Source organism: Gymnoscopelus braueri (assembly GCF_963280865.1).
Source record: "Gymnoscopelus braueri genome assembly, chromosome: 13".
Lineage (NCBI taxonomy): Eukaryota > Metazoa > Chordata > Actinopteri > Myctophiformes > Myctophidae > Gymnoscopelus > Gymnoscopelus braueri.
In genome coordinates, this window is record NC_137615.1 from 18,096,249 (window position 1) to 18,115,566 (window position 19,318).

Below are 19,318 nucleotides of genomic sequence, written 5' to 3' on the forward strand. Positions count from 1 at the left end.
TATATACAGTATACACATACCGTATCACAAAATAATTGTATTTAAAAATCCTCACCATAGCAACATATCATGTGTGTTTGGATTTGCCATCCTGCCATTCCGTTGGACTGTTAGTTTTTCCTGTGACGTCCAAATGGTAGACGACACGTCCATGTGTCTCTACGTCTGCCTGAATCCATGTGAATCAGCTGGCAGACTCAGGACTAGATACATAACCATCTGGAAGTCTCCCTGATCCCTGTCAAACCTCCCATAGTTCATGCACTTTGTTGGCCTTACATACAAGTTGCTCTCTATGAAGTCTGTATAAGATAACGTTTCACCAAGGCGATCCACTCTCTCCATTCCGATTTGGAAAACATGAATATGAAGTTCAGTAGTTGCAACTTGGAATGTTGGGTTAAGTGTACTACTGAAGTATAGCTAACTGCATTTACTGGGAAGTGGGGGTAAAGTGGTGAAACGATATGATGTAAAGTAGTAAGCATTACATCATAAAGTCAAGTTTATGACATGTCAGAGAAACTGTTATGCTCTGTTTGAAAGGCACAAAGGCCTCATGATGCTATTATGTATGTTTGTTTTCTTTGTTTCTGATGATTTGATCTCAGATTGATGTTGGGTTCTGACCCTCCAATCCTGACACTGTAATGTGATGTTTTCATAAACAGTAATTACTTTCAAAATCGTAGCACAGAGCTGAAAGTGATGTTGTGAGGTTTTGGAATAGTGTTGACAAAACTCCACTAACACGAGAATGCACTGTTTCTCTTTCATCCCTTACTTGCTTCCTTTAATGTGTGTCATTGATCATTTGAAAGAGCATGCCAGCTGTGGCCCGATCTGTGAACATTTCTGCCTGCACATGCCAAGTCCACTGAGTTTCTCACCCTTTTTGTAACTAGCCTACTCATTCTGCACTCACTCTGCACTACTATGAGTTTGTGGCTTCACTGTTTTTCTGTCTTATACTGTAGTGATACTGAGTGTAAAGCCCAATTTATACTTATGTCAGCGTTGCACACTGAAAATAGCAGATAAGGTTGTGATGCGTTGTGAACTTGTAGATCTGCTATTTTTGCGATGTAATGCGTTGTGAGCTTGTAGCTCTGCAATTTCCGTATAGATTAAGTATTAGGGTCAGGGGTTATGAGACATACATGTGTTTGAACTATATGATCCAAATTAGTAACTACAGGCATGTTACTTCATGCATAATGGAATATCGAACAAATATAATGTTTGTACAGTCATATCAATCTTATGCAGATGTTTATGTAAATCATATTTATTTTTGGAGACAAAAAATACAACACTGTAGAGTGGAAATTGGACTGCAAGGAGGGATTTGATGCAATGAAAGTGATGAGAAATTTGATTATTTCAAATAAATGGGATGGATAAGTTGTAAGTATTAAAGCCCTACCTCTAAGTGTAAAATATGATCTTTGGAGGTAGCCCCTTGTGAATACTGCTGTAAAATATTTTTTCACAATTTGGTGTAAAACTATGTTATTATTAAAAATGTTGTTTTTATAAAATGTCATTACTGTGTTACTATATAGATATGAATAGTATTAATTGATTGATAAAATACTTTAGACAGAAACAATTAAGGTACAGTCAGACATTTGAGCTAAAAGGATAACACAAAAAAGTCCTGCGGATTTGTTTTCATTGTGGTCCTATGTATTGTGGTCCTATGTTTTACTATCAGTCTGGACAATGCAAGTAAAGAGGCATCAAGTCATAAAAATGTCCTAGGTTATCAAAATGCTTACATGAATAACTTTTACACATCTCTGAGTGTTTTATTAGATATTTCATAAACATTTGTATCTATAAGAACTAGGTTTATATCAACAATGTTTAGAAATATCATCGTCATCATCAGTTTGTCCCATAGGCTAGTGGTTCTCAAACTGTGGGTTGGGACCCAGGGGGGTCCCCAAATGTTTTTTTTTTGGGGTCCCCAGATGATTTGCTTCATGTGCAACAATCAACAGTAAACATACAGTGTAAGACAAGTGTATACATGGAATCTGCACATTTCTAAAGGGACAATTTTAAGGACTTAAGACCTTTTTAATACAAAAAAAAAATACTAAAATAAGACCATTACTGCGTCAAAAGTAATTAACATATATATATTTTTTTATATTACAAAAGAAAGACACAAATATTTTGAAAATAGCCGATATACATGCTCACAACGCCTTGCAACGCGAGGCGTTATGAGCATATACTGTAGATCAGCTATCTTCACAATTTGTATCTGTGGAACCGAGTCAAACAAAATGCAATGCCTCAGCTTCTACAATTCCAAGTGCTTGTCAGGGTGGGGGGTCCCCAGTTCAAATATGATTATTTTGGGGGGTCACTCATGGCCTGAAAAGTGCCCCAGTGCCTCAAAAGATTATTATTTTCTCATGAGGAAATAACAGGAGTCACACATGAGTGACACATCGCTGACAAAGCAGAACTCAGATCACATTAATTATATTTCAGTTTTTAATATACTTTGGTGATAAAGAAAATCTATTTGGTACAAATTCTCAGATCCAGGGCCATCAACTGTGACCTTTTTGTCATAACATTCAGCTTCAAAGATTAGGACATGGGGCTAACTTTAAACTGAGGCCATCTGTTCTAAAAAAGAAATCAATACATTGAATGCATAGAGTAACTGTCATGAAGGGCATTTTGATTACAGTGATTACACAATTTTTTTCACCAGATCTTAACATCTGGTGATATGACACAATACCTTACATGCTCATTCTGCATGCATACAGTTGACATAGAAACAGAACATTCACTCTGTTCAGTGTATGTTTTGCAGAGACCTGCAGACATTGGTGCCAATCCTGTGGGTGAGCACCCACAGGAAATGTGTCGGTCGGATGACTATTGTGTGATGCTCTGTAACGTGGACAGGATGCATGATGTATACCCGCTCTGATACCGTGTGTTATTGTGAACAGATTTCTGTCATTCAAACTCTCTCCCTGTAGAGTCATTATGCCAGTTATGGTTTCATCATCAGCCAATAATCAAATTGTATGACTTGAAATGTAGTAAAAAAAACTAAAGGTCCTTTTGCACACTAGGACAGGTGCGTAGGAGTAGGCAGCCAGTGCATGAGGCAGGAAAGAATGGTGATCATGCACACTGTCTTCACTTACTGCAAAAAAGTATTTTATTGCCAACTGACATTCATCAGGTATTTCTGATTAAGGGGTTAAAACTTGATTGATGTGTTTGTGACTTGTTGTTGAGTACCCTACCCACCCAACATAAATTGGCATCCATGCCTGCAGACATGGTGGTTGCAGAGAGGAAGGTGTTGTTTGCAAGGCATGTGGTTAGGTCATTTATCAGTGCTAGACATACAGCCTTCTTTGTGACCACATCCTCTGCTCTCATGAGAGCAGAGGATGTTTCATATTTACCCACACACACAACCGTTAACTTCACCTTGTCAAAACAAAATGACGCCGACATGCACAGCGGCGATCTTCACCCTGTCAAAACAAGATGGCACAGAGACAAGTCGACTTGCTTGGTCTCCACACAAACAACCTCTGATTTCCTATACTAACACAACTGGCCAAAATTCATGTCAGATCCTGTGGCTAGGTGAGACATGACCTTTGACACGGTCTAAATGTCTCAATAGAAGAGCAGGTAGACAAAATATAACCGCCCAAAATGCATAAGTTAAATTGTATTAACAGAAACACCTATACAAACAAAAATAGAAAAGACTGAGAAACCAGAACTAAATACCTTTACTCCTATACACCCATACAAGATGTAACAAAGAGGCGAGCAGAGGGGGAAGCCAGAAACACGGCTAGGGTGAGAGCAGAAGTGTGGCCAATTACATTTTAGGGGAGAAAAAAGAAACCTAAAAGTACTCAGTACTTTACAGCCTTCCAAGAAATGTACTCGAGTAAAAGTAAAATATTTGTCTTGGAAACTCAAGTAAGAGTAATAAGTATCAAAAAAATCTTATACCCAAGTAAAGTACAGATACTCAGAATCTGTACTTAAGTACAGTACTCAAGTACATTTACTCTGTTACTGTCCACCACTGGTCCTCAGGCATTCATGCAATTAATTCTGTGCTTTTTCACTGTCAAGTCAATGATATTCCACCATTATCACATTCCTAAAGTAAAATATGACAACGTTTATTTTTTGGGACATGATCTTCAGGAATGTAATGGAATTTGTTGAAAACAATTTCATATTATAGATTTTTAAAAAGAGGATTATTATTGATTTATTGACTTTTTGTTCTGGTGGATTTCACCATGCCTTAATTCCAAATTCCTACAGTAAAATACTCTCACAAAGTGTATTATTGCATGAAGGCCTGCAGGGACCAGAAATGTAATGGAATTTGCTGAAAACAATTTGATACATATAGCCTATTAATCTCATGCTATTTTTAAACAGTGGAATAGGCCAGTGGTTCTCAACCTTTTCAGTCCGTGACCCCCCAAAATAATCATATTTGAACTGGGGACCCCCACCCTGATAAGCACTTGGTATGTAGGAGTTGAGGCATTACATTTTCAGATCCACAGATAAATGTTGTGAAAATAGCCGATCTACAAGCTCACAATGGCTCGCTTTGCGAGGCGTTGTGAGCTTGTAGATCGGCTATTTTCACAATGCATGCCTCTTTCTCATATAATTTGACAATTTGGCCAATTTGACCAGTTTTTATAGTTTATAGTTTTTATAGCTAGTTTTTTTTTGATCCAGTAATGGTATTTTTCTTTTCGTTATTTTTTATTTTATTTTTTAATTTAGGTATTCAAAGGGTCTTAAAAGTCACTTCACTGTCATCTGGGGACCCCCCCCCAAAAAAAAAATCATGTGGGGATCCCAACCCACAGGTTGAGAACCACTGGAATGAGCGGGCGTTGGGTGTGTTGTCTTGAAAACATCCTCCTCCTACTTTTAGGGACATGAGATATGACACCTTTGGGTGCTTTGGGATCCTATAGCCTACTCCTACCCCTCCCATCATCATACGGAAGAGATTTGCGATAACGGTTGACGTGACGAGGACGGACAAGGCGTAGTAGTCGCCTAATAGTTCTGTTCTCAGACTCCGGGACCGTTTACTTGAAATTTACTGGGAAACTATTGCACTGACAACATGTGGAAAACGACGGGCATATTTATGTTAATCGGAATAATTGCATTTGCAGGTAGGCTAAACCGCTAAACGTTACAACAACGTCTTGTTTTCACACGATGAACAAAAGAATAACTCAAAACTCTCAAACTTGAATGGAGCAGATTGGCGTTTAAAATAACATGTTCTTGTCATAACACAGGCCAGCGCATGGATGTTGTTAAAATAGCCTGTTTTATGTAGCTATATTAATTAAAGTTTAGTCCGTATAAGTTCCCAAATCAGTTTTTTTCCTCTTGGCTATTAAATAAAAACAAAGAAACAAAAACATTTCAAACCCAAATCAGATGGATGCTGGATCCAGAAATATTCTTGTTCTTTTCCAGACTTTTCTGATTGATTGATTGATTGAATACTTTATTAGCAGTTTGCAAAAGTTAAGTACAGTTCAATACATGGTCTGTATTTAATTACAGACAAATATACACTACTATGCAAAACATCATATAAACAGTTAGAAAAACAGTATGTACTATGTACTATGTAGCCGGCTACAGTAAACTGTTCGAGGGGATAGCGTGGGAACTTGAAGTGAATTTGAAACTGAAAGTGGAGATTTTGTGGTTATTGCCAACAATGAATGAGGGTGGGGAACAGGAAATAACGCCCTTTAACGAATAGCCAGCGGTCAAATCATGGTGATTTTTTTACTGGCAGGACGGTATTTTAATGACGTCACGCGCGCGCACGGCACACGCACATCGCGCGCACTTTATTTTACCTTAAATTAGGAAACATGTTTGTATAGGAAATGTTTTTTAGCTTAGTTTTAGTCTTTTTAAACTAATACAAATTCAAGGAATGCCATAGAGCTGAGGATACATTTTCACACTCACTTGTAAACCTGTTATGCAAAGTAGCCATTTGGGTACTTGGCTCGTAAATCTACGGGGGGGGTCACGTTTACACGTGCACGTGTGTGCACGCGCGTGCACTGTACCGTTTAGCGTGTAGACCGTAGACAAACCGGGACGTCTGGTCACCCTGAACTAGACTGAACGAGTCTGTTTGATGGAAAGCTACCTGGGGACATGGCCGATCACACAGACGCGGATTGCGTCACCACAAAACCATTGTGCGCAACGCACCGCTCGAGTCGACACAGCTGCTGTTACCAAAACAAGAGAGCCAAGCAGGCGCGGTAGCTATGGCAGCCAATCAGCCATAATATTAACCCGCGCGTTTGCCAAGACGTTTCTGAAGTATCTTGTCCATTAGAGATGAGTCAGTGTCATCGTAGAGTCAGAACATAAATTATGTTCCCTATTGTTTATTTATGTTACACAATCAAGCAATCCAGCTTGATGACACCATTCAAAGTAATAGAGTGACAGAAAAGAACATATGTGAGAGCACCCTGAGCTATAATGTGAGCTATTTGGTGTGCAGATTTTCAATTGAAATAGCATTTATATCACACTGGAGTAGGCCTATTTATTGATTGTATATTGTGCAGATTTTGTTGTTGCTTTTTGTTGATGTGTCTTTTGTATAATTGTACAACTTGTAGATAGACGTGTGAACGCATCCTGCCCTCTTGAGATGAACCCTCCCAGTGTTGTGGTGAGATATGGAGACACTGTCTCTGTTAACTGCAGCACACCATCTACAGACCACCATGGAATGGGCTGGGAGTCCAAGATTGGAGCCACAGACATGAAAGAAAATGTGAAGCTTATCACTTGGACAGTAGAGACTTTAAAACCAGAAAACTGGGAAATAGAGCCTCAATGCTACATTAATCTACTCGACGATACTCAGTGTTTAAAAACACTGACAGTCACTCTCTATGGTGAGTATCTCACTTATTATTATGATAATTTAATACCACAGGTTCAATCCTCATCATTTAACTGCACCACCTCAGAAACAGCACATAAAGGAATGGGTTGGGAGGCTGTAAAGGGAGGCACTGGCCAAATGGACAACGTCAACCTTGTTGTCTGGACTGTGGCAAATTTAACAGAATGGGATGCCAGTCCAATATGCTACATCAACATCATAGAACAATGTATAAAGACACTGCCAGTCTTTCTTTGATTGTATTGTCTTTGCGCAGCACAGAATGAGACTTATAGGCTCTACCACAGTTTCACACATTTTATGTCTTACAGCCTTTCCAGACAACATCACCATCAGCCCAAATGCCGACTCTGCTGGTCCGATGTATGAGGGGGAGCAATATACCATCACATGTGCCATCCGTCACATAGCTCCTGTTCAAAACCTCACTGTGACGTGGTACAATGATGATACCATACTCAACACATCATTTTTTGATGATCCCTCCAAGAAACCACAGAATGTGTTAGCTAATCTCACCTTTACTGCCAGTAGAGTGTATGATGGAGCCCGTTTCAGATGTGAAGCTTTTTTGAACCTAGGACCAGAAGGACCTCAGCATTCTAACTTTTCAGAGGAGTATCCGATAAAGATTCACTGTAAGTATATTACATTTGAAAACATTTTAGGAGCATGACTGAAGGGTAGTGATGCAGTCATGCCCCAGAAAAAGAGATGGTATTTTGCTTTGTAATAACTTAGCTCTGACATTTGAACCTCTTGAAGTCAGTGGTTGGAAACAAGTCAGTTTGGATAAAGCTTACTCCATTAATAAATAACAAGAGATAACATTATTATGCCAGCAGCCAACCATGATACATACTAACCCAGAACAAGTTGCTACTCCTGGGAATTGTTCAGTAATTAATCTTGGACCACAGAGCTGTTATAAGACCAAACAGTCATTTTCTGGTGGCACATAGAACCAGCAGAACCCCCCACCAGTTTAACTTGTGCCTTTTTGTTTTTACTTTTCTGCAAAGGAACGATCATTTTGAAATACTGTAATTTGTTGCAAAATGTTCGACTCTCTTTAGATGGACCAGACATAGCCTGTTCTCACAATATCACAATATCAGAAGGTCAGAATTTGGAGCACCAGTGTTCTGTGACAGGAAATCCGTCTCCAACCATCGCATGGTTTAAAGATGGACATCGCATCGATCAGGCAGTCGCTTTGTCGAGGCACAATGCAGGCCTCTACACCATTGAAGCTAAAGGCCGTATCAATACCAACAGAACTCTGCATGTGTTAGTGATGTGTAAGTCGCATATTCAACCTTCTCATACACCAGAGCCAATTTAAACCCTGAGATGTAACTTCATTACTTATTTTAATGAATAAAAACATATTTTAACCAATTCGTATGAGTATGTTAATACAATACAACTAGCACATCGGCATTGATTGGATGTGGTCCATTGAGACATTTGTAAGGTAGGACACCTACTGGTTGACAAGCAGTCAAAAAAAAAAATACAGTACAGTACAGTAGTACTGCCTGAAGGAAATAAGCCCAATATCTCCCCTGGCCAAAAAGGGATTGCCTCTTGAAAAAGCTGTAGAAATGTGATCTACCATAAGGGAGACCAGGGTTCGAATCCCGGGTAGGACATGACCAGGGCCGTATTTAAGCACAGGCAATGTTTTTTTTTTTTAAAGACAATACTGAAAGCACGAACCGAATTAACTGAATGAATGTAACAAAAACACCCCAAAAAGTAACTAACCCGGTAAAAAAACAGGACCTTGCGGGGGGGGGAATTGGTCTTTGCCTGGAAACACATATGAACTTTGGACCGCCAGGTCCAAAGCCGTTTCCAATGAAGAAATCAGAGCCACATATTATGACTGTATACTGTGAGTTTCTGTTCCTAAGCCATATGAATATTACAGAACATTGGACATTTTCGTTTTTTTCCATTGCTCTCTAATAATTATTTTGTTTACTCTCCAGACCCACCAACCTTCCTCAGTCCCCAAACAGAAACACTGGAGTCAGCCATGAATCCAGCTGATAAAAGCACTTTGAACTGCACCGCTACAGGAAATCCCACCCCCACCTACAGGTGGCAGTGCACTAATACAAAGCAGGAGAAGATGGGAGATCAATCTGTCATTACCACCACATTGTTTTCAGGCCTTTGCAATTGCACAGCCTCCAATGATGAGGGCACTGAGACCAAGCAGTTCATTATCAATGAACCTGAAGGTAAGACGTGTTACTATTGTATACAGCCTAATTTATACTTCATCGTATGACGTTTCGTCTGCAGAAAATAACAGATTTTCAAGTGAAAAACGCAACAGGTTCTTTCCTTGAACATCTGTTATTCTCGGCAAACAACACCATTGTATGATGAAGTATAAATTAACATTACCTAATCTATTCTCTTTCAGTGTTTAATTCTAATTTATAATTCTATATTTCCTCCGTGCTACTGTTCTCTATCAGGCAACGGGGCTGGGACCACTGCTGTGATTGTTGTGGCTGTCTTTGCGGTTGTCTTAATGTCTGGCTTTGCAGTTTATTACATACGAAAAAGAAGGATCTGGAGTAGGGTAGTGCAGGAAATAGAATTAAAATAAAGGAAAACATATTTTGAGGGCAGCCTTTGCCCCCACTGTTGGGAGTAAACTCAGGCTTAAAGGGATATTTCACTTTAAAACATGTTTGGGGTCTACTCAGGCTTTTGTGAGGACCCCAGACAGTTTTAAGTTGCTTGATACAGTAATTAGATAGTTGATATACATTTTATTTAATCGAAGACACCTGTTCTTGATTCTGGTGACTGATAGTCCTTCTAATGCGTTATGGGCCGTGTTTTTATTTTATAATTTATCTTTTATAAATGTTTTAAATTTTTAAATACATTATGAACAAAGTAATTGAAAGAACATGCCCCCCTCACGCATAAGAAGGACGATGAATCTATCTATCATGGTTAGAAGTTACAATTTGTTTGTATAGGAAGGGGGCGGGTCAGACAAAAATGTCAAATATCTAAATACTGAATGAAGCAACTTAAAAACTGTCTGGAGTCCTCACAAAAGCCAGACTAGATGTTAAAATGACCCCAAACATGTTTGAAAGTGAAATATTCCTTTATTCATCGCATCCATTCCATTCATTTATTGCCAACTTGCTGACACTGTATACTATGCCAGTCAGACCAAAGACATTTTCATTAAAGTCTGGCATCTAATGTTACTTACCATAATGTGTAGAATATAGGCCTATCAAGGAGGACTTACGTCTCTGCAAGAATTGGAAGAACTTGTCCATGCATAGCTTGCATGCATTCATTTTCAGTAGACTTGACTACTGTAAATCTACTGTCTCCCTAAACATTTGTTCAAAATTGAGATCGTAGAATGCTGCTACTCAAGACCTTACAAAATACCACTGTTGGTTTATAAAGAACTGAATTGCTTAGGGCCAAAACACATTTCTGATCTTGTGATACATCATAAACCATCCAGACTTCTCAGGTCTTCTGAGACAGATCTGCTTTTAGAACCCAGAACTAACACCCTAAACATGGAGAAGTAGCATTCATTTTATGCTCCACATACAGTATCTGAAACAAACTGCAGGTTTGCTACAGTACAACTACAGGTATCAATTCTTAAAATCAAAGCTAAAGAACTTTCTGTTGGCCAGTGTCATTTAATGAGGTTTTATTCTAACCTCTTTTGTTAAATGTCCTTTTATAATGTGTTTATTTTGCACTCTCTCTTAATGTGACTGTGTCTTAATGTCTTAAAGTCATACTAATACTGTGTACGTTTTTCAATTAAACCAAAGTTATTTATGATATAATCTTTCACTGGTAATTTTTCCACTATAACCATTCCACAATACATAAGTGTGTTTTTTGACAACTTCTGTAAACACTATTATTGGGTGTTTGCCCCAGCACTCGTGCCAAAATGACACAAGCATCGGAAATGTACCAGAAATGTATTTATTTATGTATTTTAAAGTTAAAGTCATACTGTGTAACTTGTTTAATATAGAGAAGAGAATCTTATATGATTATCCAGTAGTGTGTGATGCAACCAGATATTCAAGCCGTTTAAGATTTTGTTAGTGTGAGGAGATCCAGAAAAAAGGGATGGCAATTCGCTTCTCAAACTCCATAGAGGAGGTAATGGCTGTCATTGTCTCCTGGTGAACTTAATGTGTGGTGGTATACTCAAAGTGTTGGTGGTATTTTGTGATCAACAGTGTCCAAATACATTAAGTTTGGTTTATGAGAAAATGAATAATACGTAGAATAACAATAGGCTAACCTTCCTCCACAGTGAATCGCAGTCGCACAACATTCTGGGCTATGGTTGGACCACCTGTGGCCATAGCACTCCTGGCTTTAATTGGGTATGTTGTTTACAAAACGATAGAAGGCAACAGGCAAAGGCAACAAGTCATCTGAAAGGGATACTAACTGGATGGATGGATTTCCTACCAAAGACTTTATGGATTGCACAATTCTGCATGGCTTTTTAGTGGTACTGTAGCAGTGCCATTTTGTAGTTCAGATGTGCTTGTAATTTGTCTCTTGTTAGCCTAGGATAAATTTGTTTTGCATGCTTACAAGGTAATGTTATTACACATACCCACTGTGCCTGTTCCCTGAATAAATGCATGCGAGGCTATGTTTTGCACCCTGTCGGTCCTTCCGTCCATGTGTCCGTGTACGTCCGTCCATCCGTGTACAGCTAATCTCCGGTACCGATCGGTGTGAAACTGTGCACACACACACTACCTGGAGGCCAGAGCAAAACCTCTGCCCCACATTTTTCACATTGGCCTGTTATAGCGCCACCAGGAGGCAGAGTTTTGCAAAACATTTATTTTTTTATATTACTCCTATAGAAGAAATGCCACCCTTTTCACATTGGCTTAATATAATGCCACCAGCAGGCCTATTTTTGTTATTACTCCTACAGATTTGTCCAAACATCACGCAAATCGGTACACATTATCCCCATAGTCATGTCATTTTTCATATTCAATCCTGATTGGTTAAGATCGACTTCTACTACCTGGCCTGGCAGAGACCTTTTTTTCCCCCTAGACATTTGTCTAGTTTTCAATCTGTATCTTTTCATGCATATATATATATATATAATCTTTATTCCAGACTCGTGGGGAAAAGACATCACATAATATAAAAAGAGACAGCAGTATACAAATATACAATGTATACAAAACAAAATTTACATAAACTTGCCTAAGCACTGTGACATGATATTCATTGTGTTAATATTGCATCAATGACTGACCATCAATGCATCCATTGATCAACTAACTGTCAATTGTTGACATTGACTGTCAATGTGAACAATAACGAACAAAAAGGAGGGGCACACACCAGTATTGTGATGGTGCTGCTGACCACAGTGTGAAAGATGAAAATAAAACAATTTGGTCGCACACCCTACGCTACGGTGCAGAATATAACTTTATTGAACCAACGTTACCACTGAGGCCTTCTGAGGTCTTCTTCTGGATTTTAATGTGAACATTAACAAAACGTATAATATTTCTTGTATTTCTTTCTCATATTTCTTGTTTTCTTGCATCATAAACTGTACTATTGCAAGCTAGCTTTGCCAAATACTGTTGCCTAATGAGGATAAACTAGGATAAACTAGTCAAGAACATTCAAATGTCTGTACTGTGGACTGTACAGAGCTATTAAGTCAATGTCTAAGTCACAACAATCATCGGCCTTTGTTACAAAGCACAATTCTGTATGTATGCACTATGTACAATATGTGTGTTTGGCATGTGTGTGTACACCTCGACGAATGCTAAATACATTATTAGTAAGGGGCTGGACCTGTTTGTTTTCATGCCGATGGTCATGATGATACTGGGTATGTTGTTTACAAAACATGTGCCTTATTAAGTTAGTTTAACCGGCTTCATGACATAGACCTCAGGTTCCAGATAGCCCCTGGTTATATGTGTCTTATTATAATGAGGAAAAATACAGTGACTCTTTTTGTTTACATTCAGGGATTTTAGTGGGTACTAAGCATATATTATTTTGATGTTTTGTCAATGAATTGTAATGGTGCTGAAAATGTGACAGTGAGCAGGGATAATGGGATATAATACTGTTTTATATTATGCACTGATGAATGTTTGTACCTGCATTTGAATGTCTGTGTTGTGTTGTTGACTTTATTCGAATACTGGAAACAGTGGCCACTATTGCAGACTGCCAATGTTTCTGTGATATAACAGCTTTTTTGTTGTTGTATTATTTTACTGTTGTGATTTGTGACAAATAAAAGTAAAGTAAAATAACCAGAAACAAATTTATCAATGGAAAAACAAATCTCAACAGTTTATGATGTATTCTTTTTTCTTTATGATGTTTGATGTGTGATGTTCTAGGATGGAATGCTGATTGAGGCAGAGTCACACTAGTGTAAGTGTTTTTCTGCCACCTTTTGTCCGCCCCTTGGACCCCTCTCTCATGCTATCTGGCATACATTATCCAGGGCTCAGAGTGCCATACTAATTAGTGCAAACAAAAGTGAATGTAAAGCAAGACATTTTACCCCATATTGGTCAATATAACCCCCCTTTAAAAATAAATGAATAAAATAAAAAAAAATGTCCTTAATGTTTAGTGCATGTTGACTTCCCTGTGAATTCCTCCAGGAAACACTGTTTGTGTATGCTCTGACTGTGTTGCTATAACAACCTGGCAGTGTGCATATTGTTCAATTTGTCTCGGAGTAGGGTGAAAAAAAGTCTTATTATAGGCACACATGCTTAACATATTTCTGCAGAGACCTTGGAGGGAACAGCATAGCTAAAGTGCACAAGAACGCTGTACATTGAGATAAGCAGCTGTGCCTTCCATAAATATCCCAATAAGCATCCAGTTACTTTCTCTCTCTGGCAGTTTAGAGTAACAAACATGAGAGCTCCACTTGCTGATTTAGCAATGCTTGGAATTAAAAAGCTATAGGTCACTTACGGAAACTGAGAAATGCTTCACTTGATAAGCTCTGTAGTAAAGTTATAGGCTACTCTATGGAACTGTCATGCATTGAAAGCGATAGAACATGAGTTCCCAATATGGACTTAGAAAAAAAATATGAACAATTATGTTTAGGGGGGAAAAGCTGGTATTTATGAATATCAATTCATGTATTGCCATAGGCATACAATACATATAAAGTTAGGCAGTTGTGAAACAGATTAAGTGGTAAATGCAGATTGCAAGTCATATTTATTTCTTGGAAATGTAAAGTGTCCATAAACCTTTAAAATGCACAAAGGTAGCTTCCATTGTTTACATAGGCTACTGTATATGTGGGGAAGTAAAGCATAATCTTTGTGTAGCAGTATGGATTGTTGTATAGGCTACTGTAAACTAAACATTCAAGGTTCAAGTATTTGTCATCATTGGGCTATACAAGCTAGGCTACATTCAAATGCAATGACATACATGTGCCTCATCTCTTGATAGCCTTTACAGAGAGTAAGTAAGAAATCAGATTCAGAATCATTTGCAATCATCAAGTGCTGTCCTGGGCTACTGTTCATTATTATAACCGCCTGGCCAATATATCTAATTTTATGATCGATTATTATAAACTCTTTCCGGCTGTATTTTCAGAGGCTATCCTATACTCTATCGCACGATGGTGGCATACTGGCATTGTTAGCTTGTAAATCAGTTCTTGTCGGCAAGCGACACTGTTCTACTAAGGAGTATAAATGAGGCATTACCCCCACCCCCCGCCACCCCAAAGTCAAACAGGATGAGGGGGCCCTTTTGTCCCTACATAGTTCACTTTTGAGTTGCCAAGCACGGCCAAAGTGGAATTTCTTTTTTCCCCTCGATCTATCGACAACGGTGGCCACACTGCGAAAATACGAAAACGATGGGAAACTACGTTCTGAAGTGGATTGTAACGGTTTGCATGTTCTACTTGGGTAAGAGGCTTCGGGGTTTTATAATGTGTTAGAACCGTTAGATGATTAAAGTTGATGAGTTAGTTCGTTCCAGTATGCAGTTCTTTTTTCCTACCGACTTTGATAATCAGGCCTACAGTAGGCTAGTAGCCTATCACTGCAGAAGCCTCACCAGCGCATGTATCAAAAGTGACATTAGAACTGTCTATGCAAGTGTGAATTTTAGTAGGCTAAACATGGTGTTTGAGTAACACAATTACATAATGACTCTAGTTTGTATGGGTTAGAATGATGAACAGTCCTGAGTGGGTGGATGGTGATGATTACTTATATTAATTAATGACAATAATTTACTATATCTTATGCAGTGTCAGGTGAAGGATGCTCCCTGATCCTCAAACCCTCCAGGGTTGTGGTGGCGTTTGGGGAGCCTGTGTCAGTCAACTGTGAAGCTGTACGCCCAGTGCGTGTTCTGGGCTGGGAATCAGCCATTGGCGCAGCCCATACTCAACAAGATCTGTCTGTCCAGTGGAAGGTAGACAGTCTCATTGACTGGATTGAAGAGCCCATCTGTTACGGAGTATTTTTCACCGCCCCGAGGCAGTGTGAGGAGAAACTCAACCTCATCCTCTACAGTAAGTTCCTCCTTTTTAGATATGTGTGGTTTTAGACATGAATCAGCACTGAGGAAGTGAATACCACAAATATGGATCATGTCTGACACACGCACTAATATTGCAAAAATACCTGTGTGTTCATTTAGAGACTCCAGACAGTGTCTCCATAAGCGCTGTGAACCACACTGGTCCAATGGTAGAGGGAAAAGAGTACCAACTGCTCTGCGAGGTCCAGAATATTGCTCCTGTTCAATACCTCACACTACGGTGGTATAGAGGGCAGACTGAGGTTTACAACCACTCATTCGCAGACCTCACACCTTCCTCCCCTGTGCAAGTGTCTTCTATTCTCATGGTCACTCCGTCCAAAGCTGAAAACGGAGTGCAGTACAGGTGTGTTGCAGAGCTGGATCTGGGGCCAGAGGGACCACAGCCTCCTCCTACGGTGTCTTCTGAGCCTCTTAATGCCTCTGTACACTGTGAGTCAAGAGCCGATTGCACAAGCTGCTGTATTATCCTTTATTTAATGAGTACGGTTTGTGAAAGTATTCAACGTTGGGCTGTGTCTAGTAATCCCAATGACCCTCTTCCTAGATCCCCCAACTTTCCTCAGTCCTGAGCAGGAAACGTTTGACGTTGAAGTGGATGCGGAGGTCAGCTTAGACTGCAGTGCTACAGGAAATCCCACACCTGTCTACATCTGGCAGTCCTCGGTTTCTATGCCAGAGACATCAGAGGACCAAGCTGTTTTTACATCCTCCTCACTGCTCCCAGGAACCTATTACTGTACTGCCTCTAATAGGCTGGACAAGAAGACCAAGCAATTCATCATCAAAGAAAAGTCTAAAGGTAGGTGGACAGTACAATCCTGACTGTTGATTTAAGTTAGAAAAGGGGTAACTGTACACTGCGCACTGCAAATTATTGCAATACATTTTGCATGAATGTTACAGAAATGTCTGTTGTTTTTACACAGGTGCATAAAACGAGGATCACGGTGCTGGAAATAAAAGAAGTGTTCCCTTCAATGCAACTTAAATGTTGCTACTCATTTTGGATGGAGAGTAAAACCATCAATGTCTATCTATTCTAGCATGTATTCCATGGCTCAATTATATTTAAGAGGATGTTATTGTTCAAGAATCACAACTCATTAAGGGGGGGAAAAAGCTGTATAGACTCATTAATGATCTGTAATTGTATATTATTTGTGGCTGTCTTAACATAAAGTGTGTGCAGTAGCTAATTTGGAATATTAGTTCACTAATATTGACCTTGTCCTAATTTTTCTAATGTAGCCTATATTGTATAAAATGTAGTACAGTAGTACAGTAATTAAATACAATTCTGTAATATGATTACAAAAGCATGCACTTTAAGTTATAGTAATAATTAAATAATATTTAATTATTGATTATGGGAATTACACATTTGGATAAAGACAATATGTAATAGCCTAACATTCAGGCATAGATTTTATGTTATTTGCCATCATTGTACATAAGAACTGTTTCTTAATTGTTTATCTTTATAAATAAATAATAGATAATTAAAGGTGATATTTAAGAATGAGCTTTATTATCATCATCATCATCATCATCATCATCATCATAGGCTACTATTATTCTTAAAATGTGCCACCCCTTTTAGTTCAGTTGACTTCATGGGAGAAATTCTGTTTGCGACCTAAAAACAATGCAGTGTGACAGCATTTTACCACACTTCCAAGTATTTTTTTTTTTTTACAGTTTTCTTACATGTATGCAGAACAAGACCACATCATGTAGGCTATGTGGATACATTTATTGTATTATACTGACTGCAGTAGATGCATTTGGACATTATTTATTCCGGGCTTGATATGCATGTGCAGTTAAAAAAAGAACAGATCTACAAGCTAAAAACGTGTAACATGATGCATTGTTAGATCGTATATCGGTTCTTTTTCGACAGTCAACACTGTTGTATACTAGTTATTATTGAGCATGTGGCAGTTGTGTTTTATTTTCTCACAGAATCTAGTTGTTTTTGTTTTGTTTGTATGTTTCTGCACAATCTACTGTTCCACACGGTCCACAGTCCAGTTGGTGGCGGTAATGCACCTCTTAGCTGGTTTGCCAACCGCCAATAGACACCAAAGAAGTAGAAGAAGACGTGTGTTTTGGCACGTGATCACAACAAACATTCAGCCTGCGTCACAAACCCAAACCCCATACAGAGAAGAAACTCAAGATCACGCAGCTAGCGGATGCACCAGTTTCCTACCTTTTCTGACAACTTTATGGCAAACTAAACCATCCAAGGTGGGACTAAGCACATTGTGCATTCTACAGTATTGTTATTTTATTTCAAATATTTCTTAAAACGTACGTGTATGCATAACTAAACATCGTGATCAATGCGTTATTCCATGATTACAAGTGGACAAAGTCAAAACTCACCGACTCACCGACTGGCTTCCATTTCAGATATGCCACGGAAAAACGTGTGTCAGAAGCAAGCATGTGCAATTCAAACGTGTTTGCAAGGTACATTTATAATACTCTTGTCTCTTACTGTATGTTTTTCTCTCTGCTAAATTTAAACTCAAAGTAAACAGTTCTTTACTGCTTTTTCCTTCTATTACAGCTCACAAATACAAGGAGAGCATGTGTCAGGATTTGATCAAGGACATGCGTCGATGCTGTGATCTCATTGGTAACCACTCCACCTGCTGTGAGGGATTCGTGAGGGACCAGAAGCCTACACAGAACACCGCCACATTATCCACTTAGCAGTATTGTTGTGATGGTGATCATACCTGCCAACACTCCTAAATTTAACAGGAGACTCCTGAATTGTTACCCTTTATCCTCCCGTGCTCCTGAATTGTAATTTATCCTGAAAATCTTATTTTTTTGGTTGGGTTGCCCAAAGATGTATTGCCTGAAATCTGATCTCAAAAGATCTGGAGATCTTCCTAGAGGCAAAGTGAGCATGCATTGATCACATCAGTTAGCATGGGGTGTTACACACACCCCATCGATAGGCTGCCAGGGCTTTGCCTCCTCCCCTCCAGAAAGTCTCCTGATTTTTCACAGTCTAATGTTGGCAGGTATGTCAGTGATGATGGCTGTGGGTGGATTATGCGAATACTTGTTATGTAATGATGGTATTATGCCCAAAGAAAGGCTATAACTAGCACACGGCATGTATCCATCCTAATTACACTTAATGTCAGTTAATTTCCTTTAATGCGCATGGTCATTTTGTCATTTAGTATTTTAATGTCCAGCTATGAGAAATATGGGTAGGCTACAATTAATACTATGACCTGACATAGCCTACAGACAGCTGGATGGAAATGACGTACAATGTGAAAAGTTCTGAAAAGGTGACGACTAGCAGAATGGATCAGTTTTTTGACTGCAGACTAATGACATCACATCACAAGTGGATGAAGTTGCTCGTTGTACATACTATATTGACTGTAGGCTACTTGGTATAATATTTTGCTATAAATGTACATTGTGTATGTCTAGCATTGAAAACCAGCTAAATTTGCAATGCTCTGGAATCCCTTCTACTATTGAATACAAATTTTAATGTATATTGATGATGATTTAAGTGCCCCTGTTTGTTGAGTGGTGCGGTCAAGCAGCAGCAAGGAATACTATTTCCACTCTTGTCATCACAGCCTTGAGTATGGGAAATGT

General features: G+C 38.9%; 1 protein-coding gene across 1 annotated transcript in view; it reads left to right on the forward strand.

Moving 5' to 3' along the window:
* Positions 1-17,057, forward strand: part of LOC308099437 (hemicentin-1) — a 32,584-nt gene extending 15,527 nt beyond the window's left edge. The window contains exons 10-19 of the mRNA XM_080448180.1: positions 6,726-7,007; positions 7,330-7,656; positions 8,095-8,319; positions 9,016-9,270; positions 9,514-9,645; positions 14,893-15,027; positions 15,375-15,641; positions 15,770-16,102; positions 16,218-16,472; positions 16,600-17,057. Coding sequence (XP_080304306.1) covers positions 6,726-7,007; positions 7,330-7,656; positions 8,095-8,319; positions 9,016-9,270; positions 9,514-9,645; positions 14,893-15,027; positions 15,375-15,641; positions 15,770-16,102; positions 16,218-16,472; positions 16,600-16,607 — 2,219 coding nt within the window. The 3' untranslated portion in view covers positions 16,608-17,057. The remainder of the gene's footprint in view (positions 1-6,725; positions 7,008-7,329; positions 7,657-8,094; positions 8,320-9,015; positions 9,271-9,513; positions 9,646-14,892; positions 15,028-15,374; positions 15,642-15,769; positions 16,103-16,217; positions 16,473-16,599) is intronic.
* The last annotated feature ends 2,261 nt before the right edge of the window (positions 17,058-19,318 follow it).